Genomic DNA, 26,182 nt, shown 5'->3' with positions numbered 1-26,182 from the left:
GACCCCCGGCTGGGCCGATTGAGATTTTCTTAATTGGTCCAGGTCTGGCTGGTGGGAGGCTTCGGCCTTGGCTAGTTACCACCCTACCGACAAAGACGTACCGCCAAGCGATTTAGCGTTGCGGTACGATGTCGTGTAGAAATCGAAAGGGGTGTGGATTTTCATCCTACTCCTAACAAGTTAGCCCGCTTCCATCTTAGATTGCATCACTTACCATCATGTGATATTGTAGTCAAGGGCTAACTTGTAAAGAATAAAAAAAAAGATCAAAATTTATACTACGAGGGATATATTTTTCGGTCCGCACACAATGGGTTCGTGGTCTGGATGGGGATCGCGGTGCGTTATTTGGTGACCCCAGTTGTAGGATGTTAACTTATTCAGTAAGTATGGTATCTTTTGTTTTGTTACCTACAGCAATTCTTGATTGATTGATTGATGATTCTTCGATGATACTCGAAGGCGCCTGAACCAATTTGGATACTTATTTTTTTTAATTTCAAACTGTTCGATTAATTATGTCTAAATCCGATGATGGGATCCTGGAAAGATCGAGGGAACTCCTTAAATTTTGTAAGCACACTAAAAGTGATATTAGTGTCTACAAAGTAAGTAACTCGTGCATTGGAAAACATTATTATAAGAAGTTGAACTGTTGATGAAGACCTACAAGGACCTACATACGGGGTAGAATTTTGATAAATCTTGAATTACATTGATTTTTGTTAGTATCTTTCTGGTAGTACATATACCAATTTTTACAAATGTAACTTGAAAACTGGACTTTCCATACAAACTTTAACCACTATTTCACCCCCCATCTGATTTTATTTTCGCAACTAAAGGTATGCTATGCCTTGTATTATGGTCTAAAATCATGCCAAGTTTCATTTGAATTCACTCAGTAGTTTCAACGTGATGGCCGATCAATAAAAACACGGATAGATAAACAGACAAAATAATGCCCTCCAACGATTTTTTTTAAAATGTACAGAAGCTTTAATGACTGCCATTATCCGTTTCATAATCTATTTTTGTATAACTCGCAAGTGTGAGTTTTGAATTCGCCTCTATCTCGCACTGTCTAACACGATACTATAGAAAGGGAAAGATAGACGTGAATTCGTAACTCGCACTTGCGAGTTATACAAAACCTCGTTACAGAATAGCCCTCCAGTTCAATCACGTCGCATCGCATTCTCATTTCACTAGGATTCAGCCAAGTGACTCACTTTGAAACTCTTCAACATTCAAAAATAAAACAACAATATTGCACATAGATATTTATTTTTAAAACACATCAATTACCTACAAGTTAAATTTTGAAAGTACATACATAGAATCATACATATATCTCTTTTCGTTAAACTTGACATATATCTCTTTTCGTTTAAATTCGTTCATTTCTAGAGAACAGTACAGTATACGCTAAATGACATTTATTTTACATTAACATCTTTCATACATTCCACGCTAATAAAACAACTGTAATGAATAAAACGATACAAAAACATTGGGATTAAAAAATACGTTAGGTAAAGTATCTAGTACGTTAAAATTAAGTAGTAATTAATAATTAATTTTATTAAAATTTAATTTTGTAAAGACTTTTTAAAATGAAGTTATAAAAAAAAGTCATTACATTACATTCAGTCTCAAAATTCATAAGACTTTCAATCCTTATAACCTATAGACTAAAATGATATATTTTAGAACTACTACAACGCTGGTAATTTGCATAAATATGTACATTAAATAAAGAACAATGGTAGATTGTTATACAAGAGGCTAAAAAGACGCAGTATACGAGGTATTTTGTATACGATTGTAATAAGTATAAAAATTAAAAAGAAAAAAGTACGCATTCCACAGACAAGAACTCTGCATTTCGGTCCAATTTCAATTTTTTATCAATTTACTCGTTCTCTCTTACTCGATTCTCTCTTAAATCTCCTTCGTTTTATTTTAGTATGATTAAACAATTTATTTACAATTTAAACCTTTTTCGTTTTATAGCAGGCTAGTAGGTACTCATAACGGACAAAAATTAAAAAAAAAAACAAAATTACTTTAGCCCCTAGAGGCTGAAAGTGTTTTTTGAGTTTTTTGAGCAAGAGTAGTGAAAAAATTTTTTAGGGTACCTCCCCTACATGTAAAGTGGGGATGAATTTTGTTTAATCGTTTATCTCATATTGACCATCTTAAAAACGTAATTGGTAATCGAAAATTGCATACTAACTCCGTTGTTAATTAAAAAGATGAAATTTACTATGGGTATGTATATTAATTGCGTCTTTAAAGCGTCATATCCCGTGGTGCGGGGTATCGTTATCGGTATTTTTGTGGAACTAACGGAACCTTTTAATACGCGTGGTCCGACACGCACTTGGCCGGTTTTTTGTAAATAAGGTTATATTTTTCAAGCTTTTAATTATGAATGTTTCTATAAAGTTTAGTCTATATGTTCCAAACCGTACTATATAGTTTTACCAGGAATAAAAAATGTCGGTCATTCGACTATTCATGATTCCAAAAGTTATAAACAATTAAAGATTATTAAAAATGGGGGTCTACATCAATGAAAATAACTCCAAAACTGTTGGTGTTACAGAATTTATACAAAAATATTTTTAGGAAAATTTGTAATAAAAAAAACTTGTGAGACTTGATCTCATTGAAGATGAAGATTGATTTTATTTAATGTTAAAACCAGGTACCGCGGCCCCCAAACGCGGTAATGTAGTCTCTGGAAAGCAGGCGGCTCCTATAAAAATCATTTTAGTGTAAAAATATTAGTATTTAATCTTGACACAATCACTGTTAGAATATTTTTTGAAAGCTGAAACAACAGGGATGATGACAGTTAAATTTTATTTAAATGTCTCATAAAAATCAACATATTCAAACCTAATCATCATCCCACTCTCATAAAAATCGAATTCTTTTTGGAGCCGTTTTACTGATGTTTAATATTTTGTGAGCTATTTTTATTTTTAAAGTTAAGAATATGAAGCCGATGGATCAAGATTAATTTATTAAAAAAATCTTTAGTCTACATCTTTATTAAAAGCATAAACTGATTAAAACGTTATTTTAAAATCATTTTTATTAATCTTTAATTCTTTTAATATAAATACGATTTTCTTTTAATATAAATACGATTTTCTCGAAAAACAAAAGATTGAAAATGACAAATGGAACGTTTTCGAAAGAAATCGTTATATTTGTGTCACAGATTAATAAATAATATACAGATGGAGCGCTTTGTTTTTAATTTTGTTTGTTTTGTTGTGTCCCTTACATGACGTAGCGAAACTTATTCATTGATAAATATCACGAAGTAGCTAATTAGGGAAGTGCGGAGTTCAGTTGCAACTATCTCGTCGATATCGACAAAGTCAGATACAGGATCCATCCGTACCACTATCAGAAAGTGCAGGCTTGTCCTGAAGTAATCAAGAAAATCACTTCACTACAGAGGTCGTCGCTCTCGTCAAAAATGTAGTCTAGTACTGTCATTAACAACATCTTAACTTGTTATTGAATAAAAAAATCCTTTACATTTTACCTAAAGGCGTGTGTTACATGGATAGTCGGAATTATTTGAATTACTTTGCATCAAAACAAAAAGTTTTTTTCAAGTTAAAAAGAAAATTAGTTATGCAGTTCGGCTCGACAACGCCTTGAAGTTATACATACTCCCGAGCCTAGGGACATACTCCCGAGCACTCAGTATATGTACGTAATACTTTAGTGATTTTTTTGACATATCCATAAGCTATCGTTTAGCTGGTAGACTTGGGGACACTTGACAATACTTTATTATGCCGCGTCGAAACTATAAGGATAGACTACAGAACCCTAAAATACATATTGAACCACTCATGTCGTCAGCGAATATCGATTCTTCTAAAGGTAATCTAAATCTAAAATATCCCCCTAATTCGCCCCGTTTGGGGTGGAGAAAGTAGAGTTTCCACAAAGAGATCAGCAAACGCCTCAGGGAAGCAACAGGCGACCCTCGGGCAGGCAGCTTTCGCGCACCAATAATTTTAATCGCAATAGGCTAGTTGACACTTTATTTTAAACGTTCATAAATAGTTAAACGTTCTACTAGATTGAATTTTTTTAAATATATTTTTTGAGACGTGATTACATGAAAATGGTAGTTTTTAAATATGTTTTTGATAATACGAAAACGCCTGACGGCCATAACTGTCTAATGTCTATATTTCAACTGTTTCATCACGTTACTATAACAAATCTATAAAATTACAAGCGGAGAGTTTGACAAAAATAATAATAATAATTATATAATAAAAATAATTAAAAATAATTTATCGCAATAATAATAATAATAATATTTATTGATTCACTAGTAAAATTAAAACAATACGTAATATTTAAATTAAGTTTTATAAGAAATCTTTAACTATTATTAATTGATATCATATATGTATTTCGAACCCTTATTCCATGTACTACAGGAAATTAATATTGTTTATATAAAATTTTATAAGGGTCAACTACCCTATTCAACGCGAGAATGCTTGCTGCCTGCGTGATGGGTGGAAAATAATGAAAAGTATTTTTAAGATTATTTTATTTTATAGTTTTAGTATTTTTATGCCTATTTTAATAGGCATAAAATGAAGTATCATTGAGTACTTTTAAGTTTATTTTATTATTTTCTATTTATTTGGGACAGAAAAACATTATTAGGTTAGTAAAGACTTGATTGGTGGACTCGGTTAATGAAGAATTAGGGCGACACAAGTTACACTTGTACTGGTGTAAATCTGCAACAAATCAATAATTGAAAAAATTAGAAAACCCGACTGCCTATCCTGCTCGCACCTAATGTTTTGTATAGCGATTAATAAATAACGTTTTTTTTTAATATGGCAACGTTAAATTCAAATTCAAATAATTATTCTGAAATGCTTATATACTCCTTCTGGATAACACGATATGATAATCATCCTTATTTTTAATAACACATACTTGTATTGGCCTTCAAACACAAAGAATTTATGATTCTAAATTGAAACAATTGTTAAAAGTGTGTCAAGTTGGTCTCAACTCGACACGTTTTTAACAATATTATCAAAATTTAAAATAATGGTACAGACAGTTTGGAATGTGTATATGTAACGAAAATGAATAAAAAATAAAATGGAAAAAATTAATTAAATTAAATTAAACTTAATAAAATAAAAAAACTCAAACTTAAGCTTCAAGAACGGCTGGATCGATTTTCATGATCTTTGATTTGTTAATTTTATCTCCACCGGAAATAGCAGAATAGATACTGAAAGAAAAAAAACAGAAACATTAAAAGAAAAACAAAATAAACAAAACTATAAATTATTATAAAATAAACGAAAAAGTATAAACGATAAAGTATTTTTCTCGTACTTTTTTATGGACCGGCTTTGTATCTCAAAAACTTTCATTGGTTACCGTCAAGTCAATGTTCCGGGAAACTTGTCTAGACTTGTTTCACTAGTCGAGGAAAACTTGTCAATCATCGTTAGATTGGAAGGAAAAATACAAGCGATACCTCAACGATTTCGACACGAAACAAAATTGAAAAGCGTATTTTTTTTATTTTCTGCAAGCCAAAATTGCAGTTTTTATAACCTTAAAACCCTAAAATAGGTTTTTTGATTGTAACTCAAAAACTTTCAGCGATATTGAAAATTAAAAAAAAAAAACCCCTTGAAGAAGAGTAAATGTTACTAAAAACTTTAACACTCAGAAGTCTGGTTAAACGATTATTGATATAAATATTACGCCGAAAATGGCGTTACGCAACCGCTGAATGAAGGGCATGTCACCTCTAGGGTACGGACTCAGATATTATTATTTTTTTTAGTCGAAAATATTGATTTAAAATTCTGAAAAAATATGGAATAATTTAAAGACTTAAAAGAACCAATTACCGTCGGCGTCAGCAAAAGATCTTTTATTGACTTTTCAAAGAGTTAGAAAATTATAAGATATTTTTTAAAACTGCAATTTTGGCTTGCCAATTTTGATTACCATTATTTTAAAAAATAGGCCTTTCTCAGTGTTTTATTCCGCGTCGAATAAGCTATCGCTTGTATTTTCATTTCCATACTAACGAATATTGGCAGGTTTGCCAATACACGAACAGATTTTCGGTCGGGTCCGCTAATATGTAATGTATGATACACAAACAAATATATGTTTACTAGCGGACGCCCGCGACTTCGTCCGCGTGAAACTCGATGTAAACTTTCAACTACCCCTACCCTACCCCTACCGTACCATACCCTACCCCTACCCCTACCCCAACTCTACCCTACCCCACACCTACCCTACCCCGTTATACGGCTATTTTTATGGTTTTTCCGGCAATTATTCGAATTTTTCTCGCCGTCAAAACCATCCTAGAACTTCAACGATCATTTTAAAAAAGAATTGGCCCAAATTGGTCCAGGCGTTGTTGAGTTATGCGCTTACCAACGCATTTTGCGATTCATTTTTAATTATAGAAGATTAGATACTAGCTGACCCTGCGAACTTCGAAACGTTTTAGAATTCAAAATATAATACAAAAAAATCAGAGACATCATCTTTTTCGAATTCAGTGATTTTTTGTGTCGATTTTGACTGCCTACAAAACTTAACCACAGAGTAACCAGAGTGAGTCTTTACAAGCAACGTACTGAAGCCAGTGAAACCCATAAAAAAGCGTCATGCGTCTCCTTGACAACCGTATCTACAAACTGTTTTCATAATTTGTATTTCAAAAGTTAACACTAACAACAATTACGTAAATTAATATAATAATCAATAATTACTCCACAAATAAAAATACTCCATCTTATTTCTTTAGTTTTTGTGAACAGTTTTTAAAATATTTAAATACATAAGACGCCATTTTTGTCGAATAATATTGAAAATTACTGATACTACGGTTCGTGTCGTACTGACTCGAGAATGTAATTACTTTTTGAATTTCGTATTTGGAGCGGCTACGACACCGTCGTGTTCCGTACTCTCCATCTGTATTATTGATTAATCTGTGCTTATAACTAAACTAAACTCTTAAAAATGTTTATATTAATATAAAATAATTTATACAGTTTAAAAACAACTCTGAATGTAAATTTATTGTAGTATGATGTTCTTTTAGCGAAATTGATACATATAAGCTTCAGCATTTGTATACGTTTGTACCTTAATGTAAGCTAAACGCGCAACAGAATCTAAATAAAAAAAATATGTTTGGGTTTATTTCATGATAATACTAAATAAACCCAAACAATGAATGATTTCGAGACAAATTTATATAGCTCAGACTCTCGTTTCGCACCACAGCGTCTCGTCGCCTCGCAGTTCGCGAAAATGACTTTAATATTCACACTCTTACGATGTAATATATTTATTTTATTTTTAATTAAACATTTGCACTATGTCTGACTCGAATTTTTTAAGAAAAATTATTAGAAAAGGATATCTACATATAAAATGTTTCTTTTTTTTTTGTCAACTGTAAAATGTATTTTTTTTATGTAAACTGATTTTATGTAAAGTTTAAACGTATTTTAATATTACGGAACTAAGCGTGCAGTGTCTACTTTAATTTGATTGTAGAGAGCTTTGTGTTTATATTTTGTAGATTGTAAATATGTAAATACTCTAAGAATCACTAGTGGACCAAATAAATAAATAAATCTCTTTTTAGATTTATATTTCAAAGATTGCTTTTTACGTTGCTGAGTGTATCCTTTTTCGCCTTAAGCTCTGCTAGTGGTAGACAATTAAGTTCAGTTATTTCTACCCATGCATCGTTTACTTGTTATTCTTGTGACCCTTGATCCCCCAAAATAATATCGACTGTTTTTGGAGTTTAAGGAACCGAACCGCCTCTAATAATTGGGACCATTACATCGTAAAAGTTAAACGAAATATAAGATAGAACGGTACACGAGCGGACTGAAATAAGTACGGGAATATAAACACCACGTTCGCAGCGTAGGCGAGGTCCGTTGACTCGTGCCAAAAAACCGCTCGGTGGCGAGACGAGGAACGAGAACTACGAGCGCTCTACACACTGGCCCCGTGGTTCGCCTCGCGGCTCGTCTTAACCGCTCGCGTGAGAGTGTAAATGAGAAATACCTCATTTATAGTTGTGTATAATACTAAATATTAAATTAAATGATTGATAATAGTATACAAATTTGTCAAAAAGATCCTTCATATAATTTATTATATTACGTATATATATATATTTATTATATGATATCTATGTTATTGTCTAAGTTTTCAAACAGAATTATTTAGTCCAGAAAGGTTCGCGAATATACTTGCATTTAATTGAGACTTATTCTATTTCATAAGCATAGTAAATATATCATTTTGTACTACGTTGGTTCTTCGAATAGGCTAGTTGACACTTTTTTTAAATGGTCTACTAGATTGATTTTTTTGAGACGCGAATACATGAAAATTTTAGTTTTTAAATATGTTTTTGACAATACGAACCAAAACGCCTATCGGCCATAATGGACTATATTTCAACTGTTTCATGACGTCACTATAACAAATCCCAAAACAAAGAGTGTTTGACAAAAATATTAGTTAACAATTCGACGTTTAGGTTCGAGTTCACCGACATTCGTTTAAACATAATTAACCGTTTAAATAAGTTAAACGCGAAACGGCGTTTAACTTATTTAAACGGTCCAAATTTTCTGTCCACCACAGAATATATGCCGGTTAAGGACATAAATCAGGTGGTTATCTATACCCGGTGATTCTCCGGTTAAGATGTCTTTGACAGATATACTCGTATTTGCAGGACATGTTTTTGTAACTCTCGCAAGTTTCGTGAAGTTTACTCTCTAACTACCAAAAATGATCCGTAAAATTATAAAATAGTATATTTTTCATCTCAGAAATAATTCATTGTCTCCCATAAATCAATCACTTCCTAGCATTGAGGTTTTATGTTATATTATTATTATATTTTTCTAAATCCCCACAAATCGAAGCTCCCCAAATAGCGGAAATAACATATCTCAATTCCCCAAATAATCCCCGCCATTTGGGGAATTTCTCGCAATGCTGTTATAGATAATAAATAAATTATTAATAAATCGTTCACTCGCCGTCCTCAAACGATCGGTTTACAAACCAGAGTCAAAAAACGTTTGGTGAACAGGAAAAAAATGTTCCTTGTTCAAACTACGTTTAATATTTGACGAGCCGGTTCTGTAAACGCCATTTATATAAAAGTCGGTGAACTCGGGTCTTAGTACATCAAGTAACTTTGTGACGTCACAAAATCGACGACAGCGTTTTTGACGTATGGAAAAATTAAAAAAATATATTTTAAAATTAAGTTTTATAAATTTATAAAATTAATATTGTAAATTTAATTTTATATCAGTCAACTACCCTATTCAAACCTTATTGTGATGGTACTCTTACTCGTATATATTAAGCATACATATTTATAATTATTATTATTACAATAAAATATTCCATAAAAATCAAATGTTTTCGTTCTTAAATTTATAAAGCGTTCATTCATAAGAACAAGTAACGTTACATTTAATCTGTGTTTCATCATAGGACAATAAGATGAAGTTATTTTACTTCTACTTCAACGGCTATTAAGAATAGGTATAATATACTCAGAGGGGTCATATTAAAGAGGGCGGATAATTATGACTCTGAGTATATTTTTGTCGTAAGAAAGAGTCGCTCGCCAAAGTCGATGGATACTTTATATGAGTATTGGATATCTTTAAGAAAAAATATCTCTAATAATTGAGAATAACGCGCAGAGTATTGAAAAATTTAACATAAAAAAAACAGGTATAAAATATAATAAGTAAAGAAACGCCAGAACTTGCGCGCATATAAGCCTAGGATTACATAAAACAGCGCAGATGTATCTTATCCTGAAACAAAACGTATTTTTATCAAGTTAATCTTTTATTAATAGATCTATAACGAGTATGTTTATGGACTAGCAAATTGTTGAAGTTAATATATTGAAGTAGGTATGTGTAATTAGGCCTCAATTATTTTTTTTTTATAAATGGTCAATCACTGACTCTAATCAGATTACTGAAAAATGTACAGTAATAATAATTATTTGGATTCATAAATAACATGTCCTAAAATTCAACGATAAGCCGGCACCAGATGGTTTGACCTGCTTAAAAATACTCGAGGAAAAATGGAAAAATATATAAATAACTCAATTCCATACATTGATGTTTAAAGCATTCACTTTTACTATGCGCCCAAAATAGGGTTATTGTTACAAATTCTTGGGGTTTTTAACATTGTGTCTACATGTCCCGTTCTAATTCCAAGAATAGTAGAGAGTAGTAGGTAGGTAAGTAGAAAGAGATTGAAAGATAAGCAAGTTCACCGTGTGGTGCCGGCTTATCGTTATTTTTTTGGACACGTTGTATACATTTATTGTGATAGTAAAATTCATAGATAAAAATAAATATTAATAGTCACTCAGCGACCGATGAAGCGAGCTACGCTTGGAGTAGTCCTTTCGAAACGGGGAGAGGAACCAATGCCAGCGACATAGCTGACAGCAGACTGATAGCACAACATTTATTATCTACACTAATATTGGATAGAAGCAGGCGTTACTTTGCGGAAGTTCATCATAAATGTATAAAAATTTATTTACTTTGCTATCATCCGCGAAAAGCCAACGAACCCATGCGACAACGTCACCCAGGTCCGGCAAAATACTCTCTACGTACGCATACCGAAACCGGAGCATCCTCAGGAGATGTTGACTCTACAACGTGCAATTGCAAAGTGTCGTTTTCGACCTATCAAATCGTTTTGGTCTATAAAAGGCAAAGCAAAGGTCGAAAACGATCCCTTGTCGGACCTGGGTGACGTTGTCGCATGGGTTCTATTAGTAGAAAATATAAATATTAGTATAAAATATAAATATTAAATTATTATATATTTATATTTTATACTAATATTATAAAGCTGAAGGGTTTGTTTGTTTGGTTGAAGGCGCTAATCTCAGGAATTACTGGTCAGATTTGAAAAATTCTTTCAGTGTTAGATAGCCCATTTATCGAGGTAGGCTATAGACTATATTATTCCTGTATTTCTACGGGAATGGGAACCACGCGGGTGAAACCGCGCGGCGTCAGCTAGTTAATATATTTATTATAGCTCAGCGAGTCGCAAAATGACATAAGTCGGACCACATAGTTCGAAGAGCTGATGGATGTTGGGGTCCTAAGGTGCTGGAAAAGCAACAGGAAAGTGCAGTGTTGGTCGTCCCCATATTAGACCAGGGCCCGAAGCCTCGAAAATGGTAAAAGTGAAAAAAAATTACAGTACGGAGAAACCCATTAGAAAAGGAGAGGAATATGTTAAAAATAAAAGGAAAAATAAATTACGGTCGAACCGAGTTCGGGAAGTGGGAGGGGGTGAGTTTTTAAGGGTAAATAATGGTTTATCTCGATTTCCGGAAAAACTAAAAGTCCTATGGAAAAAAGTTAGATAGCAAAGTTGTAGGTAATAAAAAGATCTATAACTTTTGTATTTACAATTTTTTGACATAACCTCAAAATTTAGGTGAAAAGTTCAAATAACCAAGTTTTTGGTTTTTTATTTTATTTTTTCTAATTCCCCTCCTTTTCTAATGGGTTTCATCCTACTGTAATTTTTTGTGGTTTCAAAAATTATCGGCCCTGGTCTATTACTAGGTGGAACGATAACATCAAGCGGGTTACTGGGACGCGCTGGATGCTGGCGGCTCGAGACCGTGGTTTTAAAAGTCCAAACAAGAGGTTTATGTACAACCGTGGACGGTCCATCGGCTGATAATGATGATCTTTATTATATGCGGCTTTAGGTGTCTGTTTGTCGCCGATAGCTTATTGGTTGCTTGCATAACAGTACTAGCCAATGGTGTGAAGTGGCCAAGGCATTCAAATAGTAGTATTATAAACGCAAACATTTCTATGCATGTATAGATAAGTTTGTTAATCTTTCACGCAAAATGACACGAACCGGTGTCGCTGAAATTTGCAATGGAGATAAATTATATCCTAGATAAACGCGGACGAAGGGCGTGGGCGTCAGCTAGATATTATTATAATTAACAATTGATTGATACAAATCATGTATTGTTATTAATCATATATTCGTATAGTAAGGAATTGGTAAGGAATTAATAGCCAAAGACAAAAACACTGCATGCATTTTGGCATATTATTTCGAATTTTTGAAGATGATAATACGAGTATCATTTTCAATGAATCGAAAGATGCAAAAATTCACTAACTTTGACGTTTATTAGTGGACATATACGTAATTTACCAATTATACTACGGCCTTTCTTGATGAGTACTGTTTATCAACAAATTTAACTGATCAAAATTAAGATTATAAGTAAAAATGTTATCCGGTGCTGACAACTCTTCGTGGTTATCATAGAGTAGGTAAGTAGATGACAATGCCCAGTTGATCGAAAAATGTGGTTGTTATTGAATTGATATTAATTCTACTAGGTAGAGTCCTTTTCGTGAAAGGACTCCTGCGGCTAAAACCTGAACTAAAATTGACAGCGCCTTACACAAATGACAATAAGACCGCCATTACCAAATGACAATGCGCGCCATTAAGACATTAGCGCCGGGTCTGGGGGACTTCTTTCATTTTATGGACTTTAGCTAACTTACGTCGAAGTTAGTGAATTGACTAGGCCAGGATTTCAGAGTAAGCTTACGTGTAGATGACGCCGCTGGATAAAGGAGAACGAGCATTATCTGACTCGGGCCTGTATCCATGTGGCACGTCAATTCTCTTTCCACAAACGCTAACGCATCGACAACTAACATAATGTATGGGAATGACAGATCCGATCGACGACTTGGTCATGTGACCTGTCGATAATGAAGTTAGTGAATTGGTCGGCTGTTCAGTGACCGACAGTTCTTTGTGAATGGTGATAAGGATAGCACGTACGCGGGTACATCCTTTTCTCCTGCTATCCTATGTACGTGCTATCCTGTTCACGTCTGGTACGGATGCGGCGTGCGGCGTCATCTACACGAAGCCTATAGCTTGGCAAGTTAGTTGTTGATGACACTCTCGTGATATGCGGGCGACGGGGGTAAAGATCGGCGCGGGTGTGAAGTCGTACGCGCGGGTCTTCGAGAGTGTTACGAACGAATTTGCCAAGCTATTGAGTGCGCGCAAGATAACGCCCCTTTCACAAGGCATTCTATTTTTGCAGGACTGGCTTTTAACGGTATCCTGTATAACTGGATCCTGTGTTCACATGGCAGTTCAGTTTTGCAGTATCCAATAAAAAATTACCATTAATATGCTTAAAAAACAGCAAAAGAACCGCACGCAGGAAGCCGTGTGAACACTGCTATTGAATATGTGATTAAACGGGATACCGCTTTTTACTGGATTACGGATCCGGTTTCTAGTCACAAAACCGAATGGTACAATAGGGTAGTTGACTCATATCAAATTTAATATAAGCAATATTAATTTAATTTAGTACATGGAATAGGGGTCCGAAATATATCGATATCAATTAATAAAAGTTAAGGATTTCTTATAAAACTCAATTTAAATATCACTTATTTTTTCAAATTTTCCTAACGTCAAAAACGCTGTCGTCACTAAAACACTGGATGTACTAAAAGTCGAACTAATTGTTAACTATTATTTCTGTCAAACGCTCCATTTGTATGGGAGTTATTATAGTGACGTCATGAAGCAGTTGAAATACAGACTGTCATGGCGGACAGGCGTTTTGGCTCGTATTGTCGAAAACATATTTAAAAACTAAAATTTTCATTTAATCACGTCTCAAAAAAAAATACGAAAACAGTTCTTTCAGTCTAGTAGAACGATAATTAACTATTTAAGATTATTTAAAAAAAAGTGTCAACTAGCCTATTCGATCGGATCAGTTTTATGCAGAAACCGCATACGGAATGCTCGTAGAGGATCCCGTTTGATGGCAAATGTGATTATAATCCTGCAAAAAAACTGGACTGAAGTGTGAAAAGGGCGTAAGTCTGCACGCGACTGGTGGCGCTGTTGATGCCAGTTTTGCCGCGATCTCTTTTACTCGCCTAGAGATAGATAGAGATAGACGAGGTTTTTATTACTAGGTTCTTAATTTTGGCCACACGCAAACTTATCGTGTGCGCACTCTCATTAAAGTACGATAATTAATTACTGTCAGTAAAATGACACGTGCAACTGTCACTGAAATGTCAATTTACTATAGTTGAATTTATGTTCATTAATAACCAAAAGTAGTATAGGTATATTTTATACAACTTTTGGATGGATTTAAATTTATAAACTTACCTTTCGTGCATTCTTCTGCTATACAACTTTTTGACGATGACCACAAATATCACTATTCCGACGACGGAAGCAATACCAAGTGTTGGCAAAATCTGTAAAAAAAAAAACAAATATATTACAATATACATAACTACATCAAATTTTGACAACACTAACGCATTTTTTTTCTTCGAAGAATCGAGCTGATTCATCGACTAAAAAAAAATGCGTTGTGGCGACGGAAAACGTGACGATATCTATCTGATGGCTCGTCTTCGTTACTGTCAGAGCATTACGTGACCCCGCCAACACTACGGGACGAGGACGGTTCACCATCGACTAGCTTTTTTTTTTCTTTACAAGTTAGCCCTTGACTACAATCTCACCTGATAGTAAGTGATGATGCAATCTAAGATGGAAGTGGGCAAACTTGTTAGGAGGAGTATGTAAATCCAAACCCCTTTCGGTTTCTACACGGCATCGTACCGGAACGCTAAATCGCTTGGCGGTACGTCTTTGCCAGCTTGGGGAAAGAAGACCTGCGGGCTCCTGTGATGAGGCGCTGCCGATGGTGTAGTGCCAAGCATAAGATAGTCTCGTTCACTCAATGAGAGCGTCATGCGTACGTACTAAAGGCAACTAACCTCGCAGCATACCAGTCAAGAAGGTTGTTGCTGTTCCAGGCACTTGAGCCAGCGGTGACCGTGACTGCGACTATCGGATCTGATATTGTTCTGATAATTGTTTCAGTCAATAATGTTATATCAAAAAGATTCGATCAACACCTTAAGTAGATTACGCTTATATGGATAAGCGTATTCAAAGTGCTGGATCAAGGATCCAATACAGAAGGCAGTGATTCTTGAGACGGCGTGTATTGTGAGGAGATTTCTCACTTAAGAGCCTTGACCACTGTATGCTTGGGCACTTAAATGTCCGGCACCGCAAGAGATGAACTTTTTTTTTTAAATAGCGTTTTGTATTACTTTTTTATTAACATTGTTAAAAAATAAAAATAAAAAATAGAAAGGGAAAAATGAGAAACAATCGACGAGACAAATGATAAATTTACCTGCTTTTCGCATTCGTGATCCCAGTCGACAGTCAGCAGGTTTTCGTACAACTCGATGAATCTTTGGTATTTGCATAATTTCCCGCAACGAGGGATATAAATAACCACAGGTTCGATAAGTTCTATCGAATTACGGTATAACATTCGTATAAAATATTCATTAGTGTCCACATCTGGAAAGGATAATGTTTAATTGTGAAAGACTCGTATTTTTACTAATATTAAACCGAAATACACTACTGTAGCTATTAGAATATTTTCATGAATATAAAATAAAGTTTAAAAACTATAACCCGACTACGTAAAAAGTGGTCTAAAAAGGACGAAACAAGAAAATATTTCTGATAGAAATGGGGAAATGCATATTTTGTAATTAATACTTTTCCGTTTCCCAATCAGTCTGTACTAGTCGTGCAATATCATCGTCGCATTCTGATATAGTTAAATGAAACGACTGAACCGCACAAACTGTACGTACTACCGCAATTTAAAGATATATTTTGAGTCAATCTTGACCAACAATATGATGAATATACATATTCGTAATGTGCTCGCCAAGACATTTCTTTTGATACCAAACGCATAGTGATTATCTCGGTTTATTTTTTTTCGATATTAGAATGTGAAGTTTAAATTCCGTCATATCTACTTATATAAAAATTAATTGCTGTTCGTTAGTCACGAAAAAACTCGATAACAGCTGATCGGATTTATCTTATCATGGTTTTCAAATGTTCGTGGAGGTATAGGGAAGGTTTAAAAGGTGGGAAAAATTAGAATTGCAGGGAAAACCATAAAAACAACCCTTTTCTATTTCCCAAACGTTTATGAGTCAAGAGGAAGGGTAGGATAGGGTAGGGTAGGATAGGGTAGGGTAGGATTAGGATATGGTACGGGTAGGGTAGAGGTAGGTTAGGTGTAGGGTAGGGGTAGAGTAGTGTAGAGTAGGGATAGGGAAGAAGTGCACATAAGTCAAGTCAAAGCGAAGACCGGGTCCGCTATTTTTTTTATAAAATGTATATAGCCTATGTCACCCGCGCCATTATTACGAATCTTTTAACACCTCATTTATTAAAATTGATTCAGTAGTTTAGGCACAACGGTGGAACATACATAAACGGCCAAAATCATTACCCTTCCTTTTGGTTTCGCTGTAGTCGGGAAAAAATAAAAATACATATACATGAATTAGCATACCTTCCAGAAGCTCAAATATTATGGTCGCAGTATAAACAGGGCAGTTCCCATCGTAGACGCCAATGGAGTTGAGTATATTTCCTATGGTGAAATCATGTCCACTATAAATAGCTAGTTTCAATGGCTGCAGACCCTTTATGATCATCTTCATTTTACCAACTATTTCTTGAAGTAGTGGACCCACCATAAGACGCGACATTAGAGGAGTGGCGGTCGCTACCTTAAAGCTTAAAATAAAGGTCACACTTTAGAATCATAATAACCAAAACATTACGTTCAGATGGACGTTATTACATAAAAATGATATGCTATAAAGGGGCTTACAAACTAAAGCCAAGGCAGATGTGAAATGGTTATCAACAAACAAAAATAAAAATAAAGGTAAACACATGTTATTTCATACCTAATAAATTTAAAATTTTGTATCCTACTAATATTATAAACGCGAAAGTTTGAATGGAGCCTATGTGCTACATAGGCTACTTTTTCTTTCTTCTTCAAATTAGACCAGTAGATCTTGAAATTAGCGCGTTCAAACAAACAAACTCTTCAGCTTTATAATATTAGTATATATTCTAGTTATTACTACTATATTATATTATTAATCTGTGTAATATCTTACCTGTAACAAGCTGGTTCTCTTAATTTTTCGGGATAAACAGCCGTTGTCCATTTTGGTAGAGAGAAGTTGTACAGGGTTTCAACATACAATATATTATAAATGTCATTAATGTCTTCAAAATTCTTAATTTTCTTCCCTGAATTAACAGTCGTGTATCTAAAACAAAAAAATCAATTTTAATACATTTTAGACTTGTATATATATTAGCGGACCCGGTCAAACTTCGTTTTGATTTAAACGAGCACATCATCTCTACCCCCACCCTACTCCTACCCAACCCCTATCCTTTCTCTAGGTCTTTGAAAGATATGAGGGGTCTTCTAACAACATATTTCGATTTAGGAATCCGTTTGTACTATTAAGAGCAAATTTTTGTTAGCATCAGGTTGATAACACCTGATGCTAACAAAAATTAGCTCTTAATAGCCCTCTACCAGCTAACGCTTGTTTAAAGATATGTAAAAAAAAAATCACGAGAGTAGGACATATAATTAAATTACAAGGAAAACTATAACAGCTATAGCAATTGCTGTTTAAAGAGTAATAGTCGACCGACTTAAAAAACGTAATTGGAAATCGAAAATTGCATACTAATTCCGTTGTTAATTAGAAAGATAAAGTTGTCCTTTCATGCAATGCCCAATCAATTTTGAACGACATCGTTCCAGGAAATTTTCAAAATGGCGGCTTTTTCTAATTTTTACTTCAGAACCAGAAAAATATTTAATAATGAAATAAAAACAATACTCAACTTTTATTACAATCAACAATTAATAAAAAAATACAATTTTAAACAATACAAAAAATATTTTGACGAAATTTTTTCTTTGAAACATCATGTTTAAATTTGATAAATAAAATATATTATCAATGAAGATCTCGTTTCACGAGTTAATATTTTTAATTTTCTCTTCTTTAAGAATATTATTGTAAAAATTCTTTAACACCAATAATTTTCGAGTCATTAATATGTGAATGTAGACCCCCCCACTTTTAAAAATATTTTATTGTTTATAACTTTTGCAATTATTTATGTGAGGGTCTGAAATTTTCGCAGATTTTTCTAGACGTCATGAGGAGCCGAATGAGTTACATCAAGTATTTTTATTCGCAGTATCAGTATTTAACACTGTTTTTCAGATGTCGATAGGCTTAATGTTCTCGCGTGCCAAAAAACTAAACGATTGTTCGTATTTTTTTCGTGTCCCATAAGCGTTACAAAAGTTATAAAAAATTGTAATTTTCGGAGAACACATTCAAGGCCTAACATTTATGAATTGAAATAATCGTTAAATAAAATTGGTTGCACCAGCGATCGTAATTTTAGTATCGCAGGTGTTTTTTTCGGCAAATTCAATAACCAATTTATTTATACCTTTCTTCAATATTATTTATTATTCATTAATTGAATTACTTTATCACTTCACAAAATATGAAAGCATAATATAATAAATGTTTCACTTTTAACAATTATGTGTTTTTGTCTTTTTTGGAAAGGTTCATTAATATGGTTGCACCTGCGATAGAACTTTGAACCTTCTTCCTGGCTATCGAAATATTAGAATCAATTAGTTTTAAGTTAATAGAAATTTAATACCTTAAACATTAATTTTAGGGGTTTTAAACATTAATTTTATTTAAAATGTTTGCATTTGCTTTATTTAAGAAGCTTTATATGCATTTAAATTTTGCACTCGATTTATTGGTATGGCTTGAACTATATAACTTATGTAACAAATGACTTATACTACGCACGCCGAATGATGATCCCTATGACAGTTCGTTATATAACATTGTACTGACGTCCTGTCACGACCAATCCTTTAGAAAATTCATTTAAAAAATCGAAAAAATCATAATTGTGTACATTTGTAAATTACAAAAATGAATACTAAGAAATTATTACGTAATCTTCGGAATTAATGGAAAAAAATCTCAGTGCAAATGTACATGATACGTGCTGCAAAAGTTACGTCGTCAAGCTGTTATCGTCTCAGAAGGGACACATCGATAAACAAAATGTCGATAATTTGTTGGAAAAATTTAACAAATGCTTTGAGTTTGTATTTTATTTATATCAAACTGAATCTGATACAGGGTCAAGCGGATCTTTAAAATCTGAGTCTGAACTGCAACTATCAGTGACGTTTATTGTTAACGGTTGGTCAATGATATTGTCGTATTGTACATCTCGAACCCAGTCTTGTAAGCAAATTTTCTTCGTTCTTTCAACCAATTTTCGCCAATCGCAGCTGTCACTTGAGCGCACGCTTATTCCAATAAAATCATCATTTTATTTGCCGTGAATGGCGGAGTTGTGTTATGCCTAGCTGCATAACCTGAAAATATTTGTACAGTTAGTAATTATTTTTAGAAATATATGCATATACATATTATTATATAAATAAAAAATATAGATACCTTTGAACTGCGCCCATATCAACTCGATTGCATTATATTGGCAGTGATAGGCGGTAACCGAATTACCGTGTGTCCATTTGATTCGGCCAATTCATCCAAAAAATATGATGGGTGCGTCTGTTGTTTGTGTAAGTTCAGCCGTCTAACCAACTCTTTTTTAAAATCCACATTTTTTCAAAACATTTCTAAGGGAAGTAGCGCCGCCTTTGAAGAGTTCTGCAGCTTTTAATAACTTCTGGCAGGTCGGTAGTTCACCTCGTAGGTAGTAACCATAAATATGATTGCGTATAGCATCTAAATCAAAATCATCAGGTTCTGTTATATGACATAACCTATTCTTTTTCTTCTTTGGTGTTAATAGTTTATTGTCCTCTATGGACGACTCCCTAAATTTTTCCTTTGTTAAACGATCGCGGACATTGTCAAGCGGTAACAAAGGTCCGCCATTTTGGTGTTCACGAGCAAAATAGTCTCGCAAACGAACTACAAACTCGCGCACTTCACTATTGAGAACGGTTTTCCGCTGTGTTTTCGGCATTTTGCAAAACAAACAGAAACAAAACTCAGCTAACAAAGAAAGACGTGGCGTATACAGGGCGTTAGAGCACTCATATGACGATGTGATGCGGTGTGACAAGAAGACAAAACAGACTGACAAGACATGACATGACTGAATTAAAAAATACGATAGGTCTGTGGCCTCGTTTTAAATATTTTTCAATGAAGCTGGCAAATGTGAATTCTTTAAAATTCAATTCAAAAAGAATTCTAAACTCTTTAAATTATGCAATTTGAATAAAAATTAAAGTATAGTAAAATAAAATATAATAAGGCTGTTACTTTATTATCTAGTGTTTTATGTCCTTCAATGCGCGTAACCTTTTTTTTTTTTCAAAATATTGCTTATTATGTTGAATGACCTAGCTAAATGACATGACATTTGCCTAAAAAAACATATTTTATCTAAAATGTTTGAAATTGTTTCGCATCACTAATACACCTGTCAGTTAAAACGTCATAGGGATCATCATTCAACGTGTGGCGTATAAAATTCAAGTTTTTGGCGCTAGCTTCTGGAATGAAGTTCTTTTATGAATCTAAACAGGGTGAACTGCTAGAAATCGTCACGTAGCGCAATAGCGTCAAACAAAGTACGAGGGTAACAGAGTACGAGGATATTAGAAGGTTGACTAATACACTCACTACAATGTTTTTTTTAAACTTTTACGATATAACATTAAAGTACCAGGCTAACAGAAACATAACATAAAGTATGGCTTGGTTCACAAAATATATTTATACACGGCACTTTTTTTAAACTTCGCCATTTTATATTTAATTTTGCATAAAAAGAATTCATGATATGGTTACTATCATTATAAACGTGAAAGTCCGCTAATATTTTTATAAAGACCTTTTTCAATGAATTTAATTATTAATAATTGCTCAGCGTGAACATATAAAAATGTAACAATTTGATTTTTAATTAACAATTTATTTTTAATTTATATATATTATAGATAACAGGATTATAACATAATGTTCGCATTTGATTTCACAAAGCACGCAAGCACACAAAGCCAGTACCAATACCAGTACCACATACCTAGGGGTAGGGGTATACCTATTAGTGTGTGAGTGTGAGTAGGAGGAGTAGGGAATAAGTAAGTGCATACAAGTCAAAGCGATGTTTGACTGGGTCCACTAGTATTTTATAAATATCAATTTGTAATTCCGCCATTGCTAAGCAACTATGTAATGTCATATATTAGTTGAAAAACAATTTTAGCTCCGGAGAATAAATTTAAATGAAGATTAACATTGATGTAGATCTCTATCCACAACGGCCCAAGACATATATTGAATGAATAAAACTTTATAATAATTTTATCTGACAAGTGTTGGATAGTCTAACCCACATACTACAGAAAACGCTAAAGCTTTGAGGGGGAGGGTATCACGGACCCACTATAAGAATGTCCTTATTGAATAATAAGAAAATAGACTTTAATAATGACTGCATAGAGTTAACTTTAGTTAGTACATTAGCACTGTTGCTATGCAGTAAACTAATTACTCTATGTGCTGTCATATAAAGTAAAATTATTGCTCAGTATATATACAAGTGCACAATGACATTAATGTCACTAGTGAACTTTTGTTTTTTCGACAAAATAGAATTTATGGTACATAAAAGAAAACATCTGTCAATAAAAAAATTGTAGTAGAAGACTTTTAAAGAATAAACAACTTTCAACTCTAAACTAAGGAAATAAAGTTTTATTTTTCAAACAATGAAAGTTACAAGTCACATTGTCATATATCTATCTTATTTTCAGTCAACTTCATAATTACTAAATAAGTAAGGAGAGCATGTTGTATTTTTACATTGTGGATGTGTTTGTTTAAGAACGCCGCTACCGGGTACAGAGTTTTTAAATCCAAAAATTATATAAGCGAATTTCATGTATTTAATAATTCTGTGGTCTAACCATAAGTTATGTTACTTCCTTACTTTTTGTCAAATGACATAGACAAAACTTGTTAATAAGCTAACACAAGGTAATCAGCCCTTGACGTTCTTCTATACTTACTCCATAAGACTTTGATATTTCTCGAGCTTTTCTTTATATGTTACGGAGTTCATATATCTCTGCTTCTCTTGATCATAGGGGACACATTTTCGTTTCATCGCTAATATTTGATCCCACTTTTCTGGAAGCGTGTGTACTGGAATGGGTTGCCATAATAAATTGGGATTCCACACAGCATCTCCAGAAGGTGGGTACATGCCTGCAAATACCATAAAATAGTCATCATCAATTAAACATGAAAACATTAATTATTATTAATAAGTATCATCAGCAGTACAAAAACATATTGTGAAAGGGCATGACCGGCTCGCATAGCCACTCCTCTGGACTCCAAGCTTGGCATAGATACTAAGATAGATTTCTTCATACTATGCTCTCACAGATAAATTTAGCATTTTGGCTAGTTAATGTTAATGATACACGCTCTCTTACTTAGTACACCAAAAGAATAATCATCTAAAACTGAATATAGAATACATTACATAATTTGTTCTTACCGGCTGCATTTGCCTGGGCAGACATCAGTGTACGATCAACATCTGTTGATCTTATATAGACCTCCTTGGCATCATACTTTTCAGAAATCAATGTCTGTAAAGAATCAAAGTTAATATTGATTAAAGTAAATACTCACCCTCATTTAAAATAACAGATATTACAGAGAACACTAAAATTTATAAAATATTTATTAAGTTTCATTTTAATCTGAGCTAAGGACTGACATGACTATTTCTTCGAATAAAATAATGATCAATTAACACTCAATATAATAAACAACTAATGTTATTTGAGTAGTCTTTTTATTCTGATTGTGTAAGTGACATAGTATTTAAGTAGTCACATTATCATAAGTTCAAGTTGAAGTCTCAAAAGACTTTGTTTTCTTTTCAAGTTCTCTCTGCCACATAATCGGCTCGCCCACTCACAGTCAATTCATAGAATGATAAGGTATCTTAAAGAAGTAAAAAAATTGGTCTCTTACCGGATATTTCACCCGTAGCCATTTTCCAAATTTGTAATGCTGTCTCTTTCCAGTGTTAGTCAGTTGCCCAAAGGGCTCGGGCCACAAAGATTCATCCTTCCATGGATCATTTGGGTATGAATCAACCGTTGTCCTATCACCATGCCTGTATATGACAGCTGCATATTTTATAGTTTTCTCACCATATGCCGGAGGCATTAATAACAACAAAACTAAAAATATATCCATTTTGCATTCAATTATCCTTTTTTTTTTAGTTGTTGATATGAAATATACACTTGCAAATTATGTTGGGGCTTGCTGTACTGCAGTTGTTGACCAACACAGACATTTAGTCCATGTTGGTTTTGCCTGTAACAAAATAAATATATTATGAGCAAACATTCATAAAAGGGAATACAAATAGAAGCACATAGGATGAACTCAGTTTAGCACATAGGATGAAGAGTTTTTGTTTCAGTGGCTGTGTGTAAATGAAAAAATATAATAAGTATGAGAGGTGACCAATATCTTAGCATTCCATGGATTCACCATGTGGGTCCATCATATCGTAGAGCTCTGAGCAGCCAGCCTTTTGGCCGGGATGGGTATAGGGTTAAGGACGTCCTTGACAGTTAACTAGCACTTCTAGTCCGTCACTAACAGGTTTCAAGGCTTAGTTCCCAGGTTGGTCAATAATATATTCATATTTTCATTCTTAACAACCTCTCTCAGAGATGTAAGTCAGTGGTATTATTCATTGCCTTAAAGAGCATGTTACGCCATCAGTATGGGTCATTATCATTAATCATCTCCTTACCCTTATCCCACTTAAGTGGGGTCAGAAAAATATGTCAATCTTTTCCATTTGTCTCTATTACTCATCAACTCATCATCCACTCCTTTTACACACAGTCCTCTTTCACACAATCCAACCATCTCTTCTTTGGCCTTCCTCTCCTCTTATGACCTTCCACTAGCACGTTATCATCATTAATGTCTAATAAAAACTGTCAAATGTTAATACTAAGGCTAAGCACATCACACACATTAAGTAGTGTGATGGGTTGAAGCTCAAAATCTTTTCTCCTACAAGGAGGTAGGTATGGAGAGAATAGCCCAATCTATATATATAAAAATGAATTGCTGATTGATAGTCTCACTAAAACTCGAGTACGGTTGAACAGATTTATCTTATCATGGTCTTGAAATGTTAGTGGAGGTTTAAAAGGTGAGAAAAATTTAAATAATTGCCAGAAAAACCATAAAAACAACCCTTTTCTATTTCCCATACAAATGTTTAAGAATTAATTATAGATCTTCAGGGTAGGGGTAGGTTAGGGGTAGGGGTAGGGGTAGGGGTAGGGGTAGGGGTAGGGGTAGGGATAGGGAACAATTGCCATAAGTCAAAACGAAGCTTGACCGGGTCTATTATTTAAAAATCAATACCACATTTTGTTGTAACTCAAGATAGGGCTCTTCTATCCAAACCAAATGTTTAGGCTTAGAGTAGAGTAGGGTGGGGTAGGTGTAGGGTAGGGTAGGGGTGGGGTAGAGTAGGAGTCAGTTACACTGAATCTATACTAATATTATAAAGCTGTTTGTTTGTTTTTTTGCTTGATTGAACGCGCTAATCTCAGGAACTACGAGTTATACATATCTTTAGAACACTAGAAAAACAATACTTTATTGTAACCAAGCTGACTTTATAATTTTTATGCTCTAGTCAGCAACAGGTAGTGCTACTTGTTGCATAAAAAATGGATACTTTTTAACCTAAACGCACACATATGGAGGTTATTTAGATAAACAAATGTTTTGCAGTAACAAATACATAGAAAAAAGACATATTTAACGGAAACTCACCTGCAAGACTTCCTTTGTCACCGGTGGCGGGCGAGGGAATAGGCTAGGGCGTAGGCTTTATCTAGGTCTAGTGTATGTGGGCGCCAGGCGCCGGGCGGGAGATAAAATCAATACAATCAATACATTAAAGCAGTGAAGTGACAGGCACACTGGTACAGTGTCACAGACTATAAACGAGTAGTATAATAAAAATATCGATATGTCGCATTCATATTACCGATTATTTTAAACGATTTCAATCATGATGTACACATTATAAAAAGCATCTCACAAATTAATAACTAAATAAAAATTACAATCATAGATTTGACCGTTTATTCAAACAGTATGTACGTGTTTAAAAAACTAAAATCATTTACGCATGAATTCATCATGTACATCGCTACTAATGCTTTAATATTATTTGATATTCACACAAAATTCAACGTAAAAAACGCAGGTCATGCATCACCTTAACTTTGACAATCCGTTCTTCGCTGCACAGAACAATAATACTCTCACAGATACTACGTTTATTCTTAATACGGACTTCTCTGTCCATAAAGGAGTAAGTCTACACTTTGAGTTTATTATATTGTCTCTGTCATTCAGGAAAAAAAACATGGCGATGGTCTCATATATACACTTTAAATTAACGACAGACAACATGGAAATAGTGAGTAACAACTATCACAAAAGGAAATAATATAGGAAAGTCGTGTTACACTTAGTTATTTGGTAACAAAAGGTACTTAGAGTTTGGCTAATGAAAGTAGACTGAAATCGCCCGGCAAATTCAAAAAAATATCTACTTATCTTTATTAAAAAAACGTAGGTATATGTGTGAAAACATTACTACATACTGAAATAAAATTAAATTGTAATTATCAAACTTAAGTTATTTTAATTGGGTTCTAATCTCTGAAAGGGAAAATTATGGATATGCAGATATGCAATATGGTATGCAGATTTCCTCACGATGTTTTTCCTTCACCGTTTGAGACACGTGATATTTATTTTCTTAAAATGCACACAATTGAAACGTTGGAGGTGCATGCCCCGGACCGGATTCGAACCCACACCCTTCGGAATCGGAGGCAGAGGTCGTATAT

At 33.7% G+C, this 26,182-nt stretch overlaps 1 protein-coding gene across 3 annotated transcripts; it reads right to left on the bottom strand.

Annotated features, from left to right (window-relative positions):
• Positions 1 to 1,270: 1,270 nt before the first annotated feature.
• LOC112048365 (prostatic acid phosphatase) lies at positions 1,271 to 25,534 on the bottom strand. Of its 3 annotated transcripts, XM_052890477.1 has the most exons (10): positions 25,092 to 25,529; positions 23,247 to 23,597; positions 22,762 to 22,855; positions 22,265 to 22,463; positions 17,250 to 17,405; positions 16,628 to 16,854; positions 15,431 to 15,603; positions 14,380 to 14,471; positions 5,230 to 5,311; positions 1,271 to 4,799 (listed from the first exon to the last, which is right to left on the bottom strand). In XM_052890477.1, exons 2-9 carry the CDS (start codon positions 23,472 to 23,474, stop codon positions 5,230 to 5,232), a joined length of 1,251 nt encoding a protein of 416 aa, XP_052746437.1. In that variant the 5' UTR covers positions 23,475 to 23,597; positions 25,092 to 25,529; the 3' UTR covers positions 1,271 to 4,799. The 3 variants fall into 3 exon arrangements, with proteins under 3 accessions (XP_052746437.1, XP_023941635.1, XP_052746436.1); XM_024085867.2 differs by having other exon boundaries at positions 1,271 to 5,311; positions 25,092 to 25,528; XM_052890476.1 differs by lacking the exons at positions 1,271 to 4,799; positions 5,230 to 5,311 and adding an exon at positions 6,486 to 9,941 and having other exon boundaries at positions 25,092 to 25,534.
• Positions 25,535 to 26,182: the final 648 nt, after the last annotated feature.

Source organism: Bicyclus anynana, chromosome Z (genome assembly GCF_947172395.1).
Source record: "Bicyclus anynana chromosome Z, ilBicAnyn1.1, whole genome shotgun sequence".
Taxonomy (NCBI): domain Eukaryota; kingdom Metazoa; phylum Arthropoda; class Insecta; order Lepidoptera; family Nymphalidae; genus Bicyclus; species Bicyclus anynana.
Note: the sequence above shows the minus strand (reverse complement) of the source record. Positions and strands in the feature narration are given on the sequence as shown.

Excerpts from the sequence above, each read along its gene's own strand:
- LOC112048365 (XM_052890476.1), bottom strand. The coding sequence starts at position 23,474 with ATGGATATATTTTTAGTTTTGTTGTTATTAATGCCTCCGGCATATGGT. Across the intron at positions 22,464-22,761 it reads TGCCCAGGCAAATGCAGCCG|GCATGTACCCACCTTCTGGA; the intron begins GTAAGAACAAAT and ends TGGTATTTGCAG. Across the intron at positions 16,855-17,249 it reads AGAGAACCAGCTTGTTACAG|CTTTAAGGTAGCGACCGCCA; the intron begins GTAAGATATTAC and ends CTTTATTTTAAG.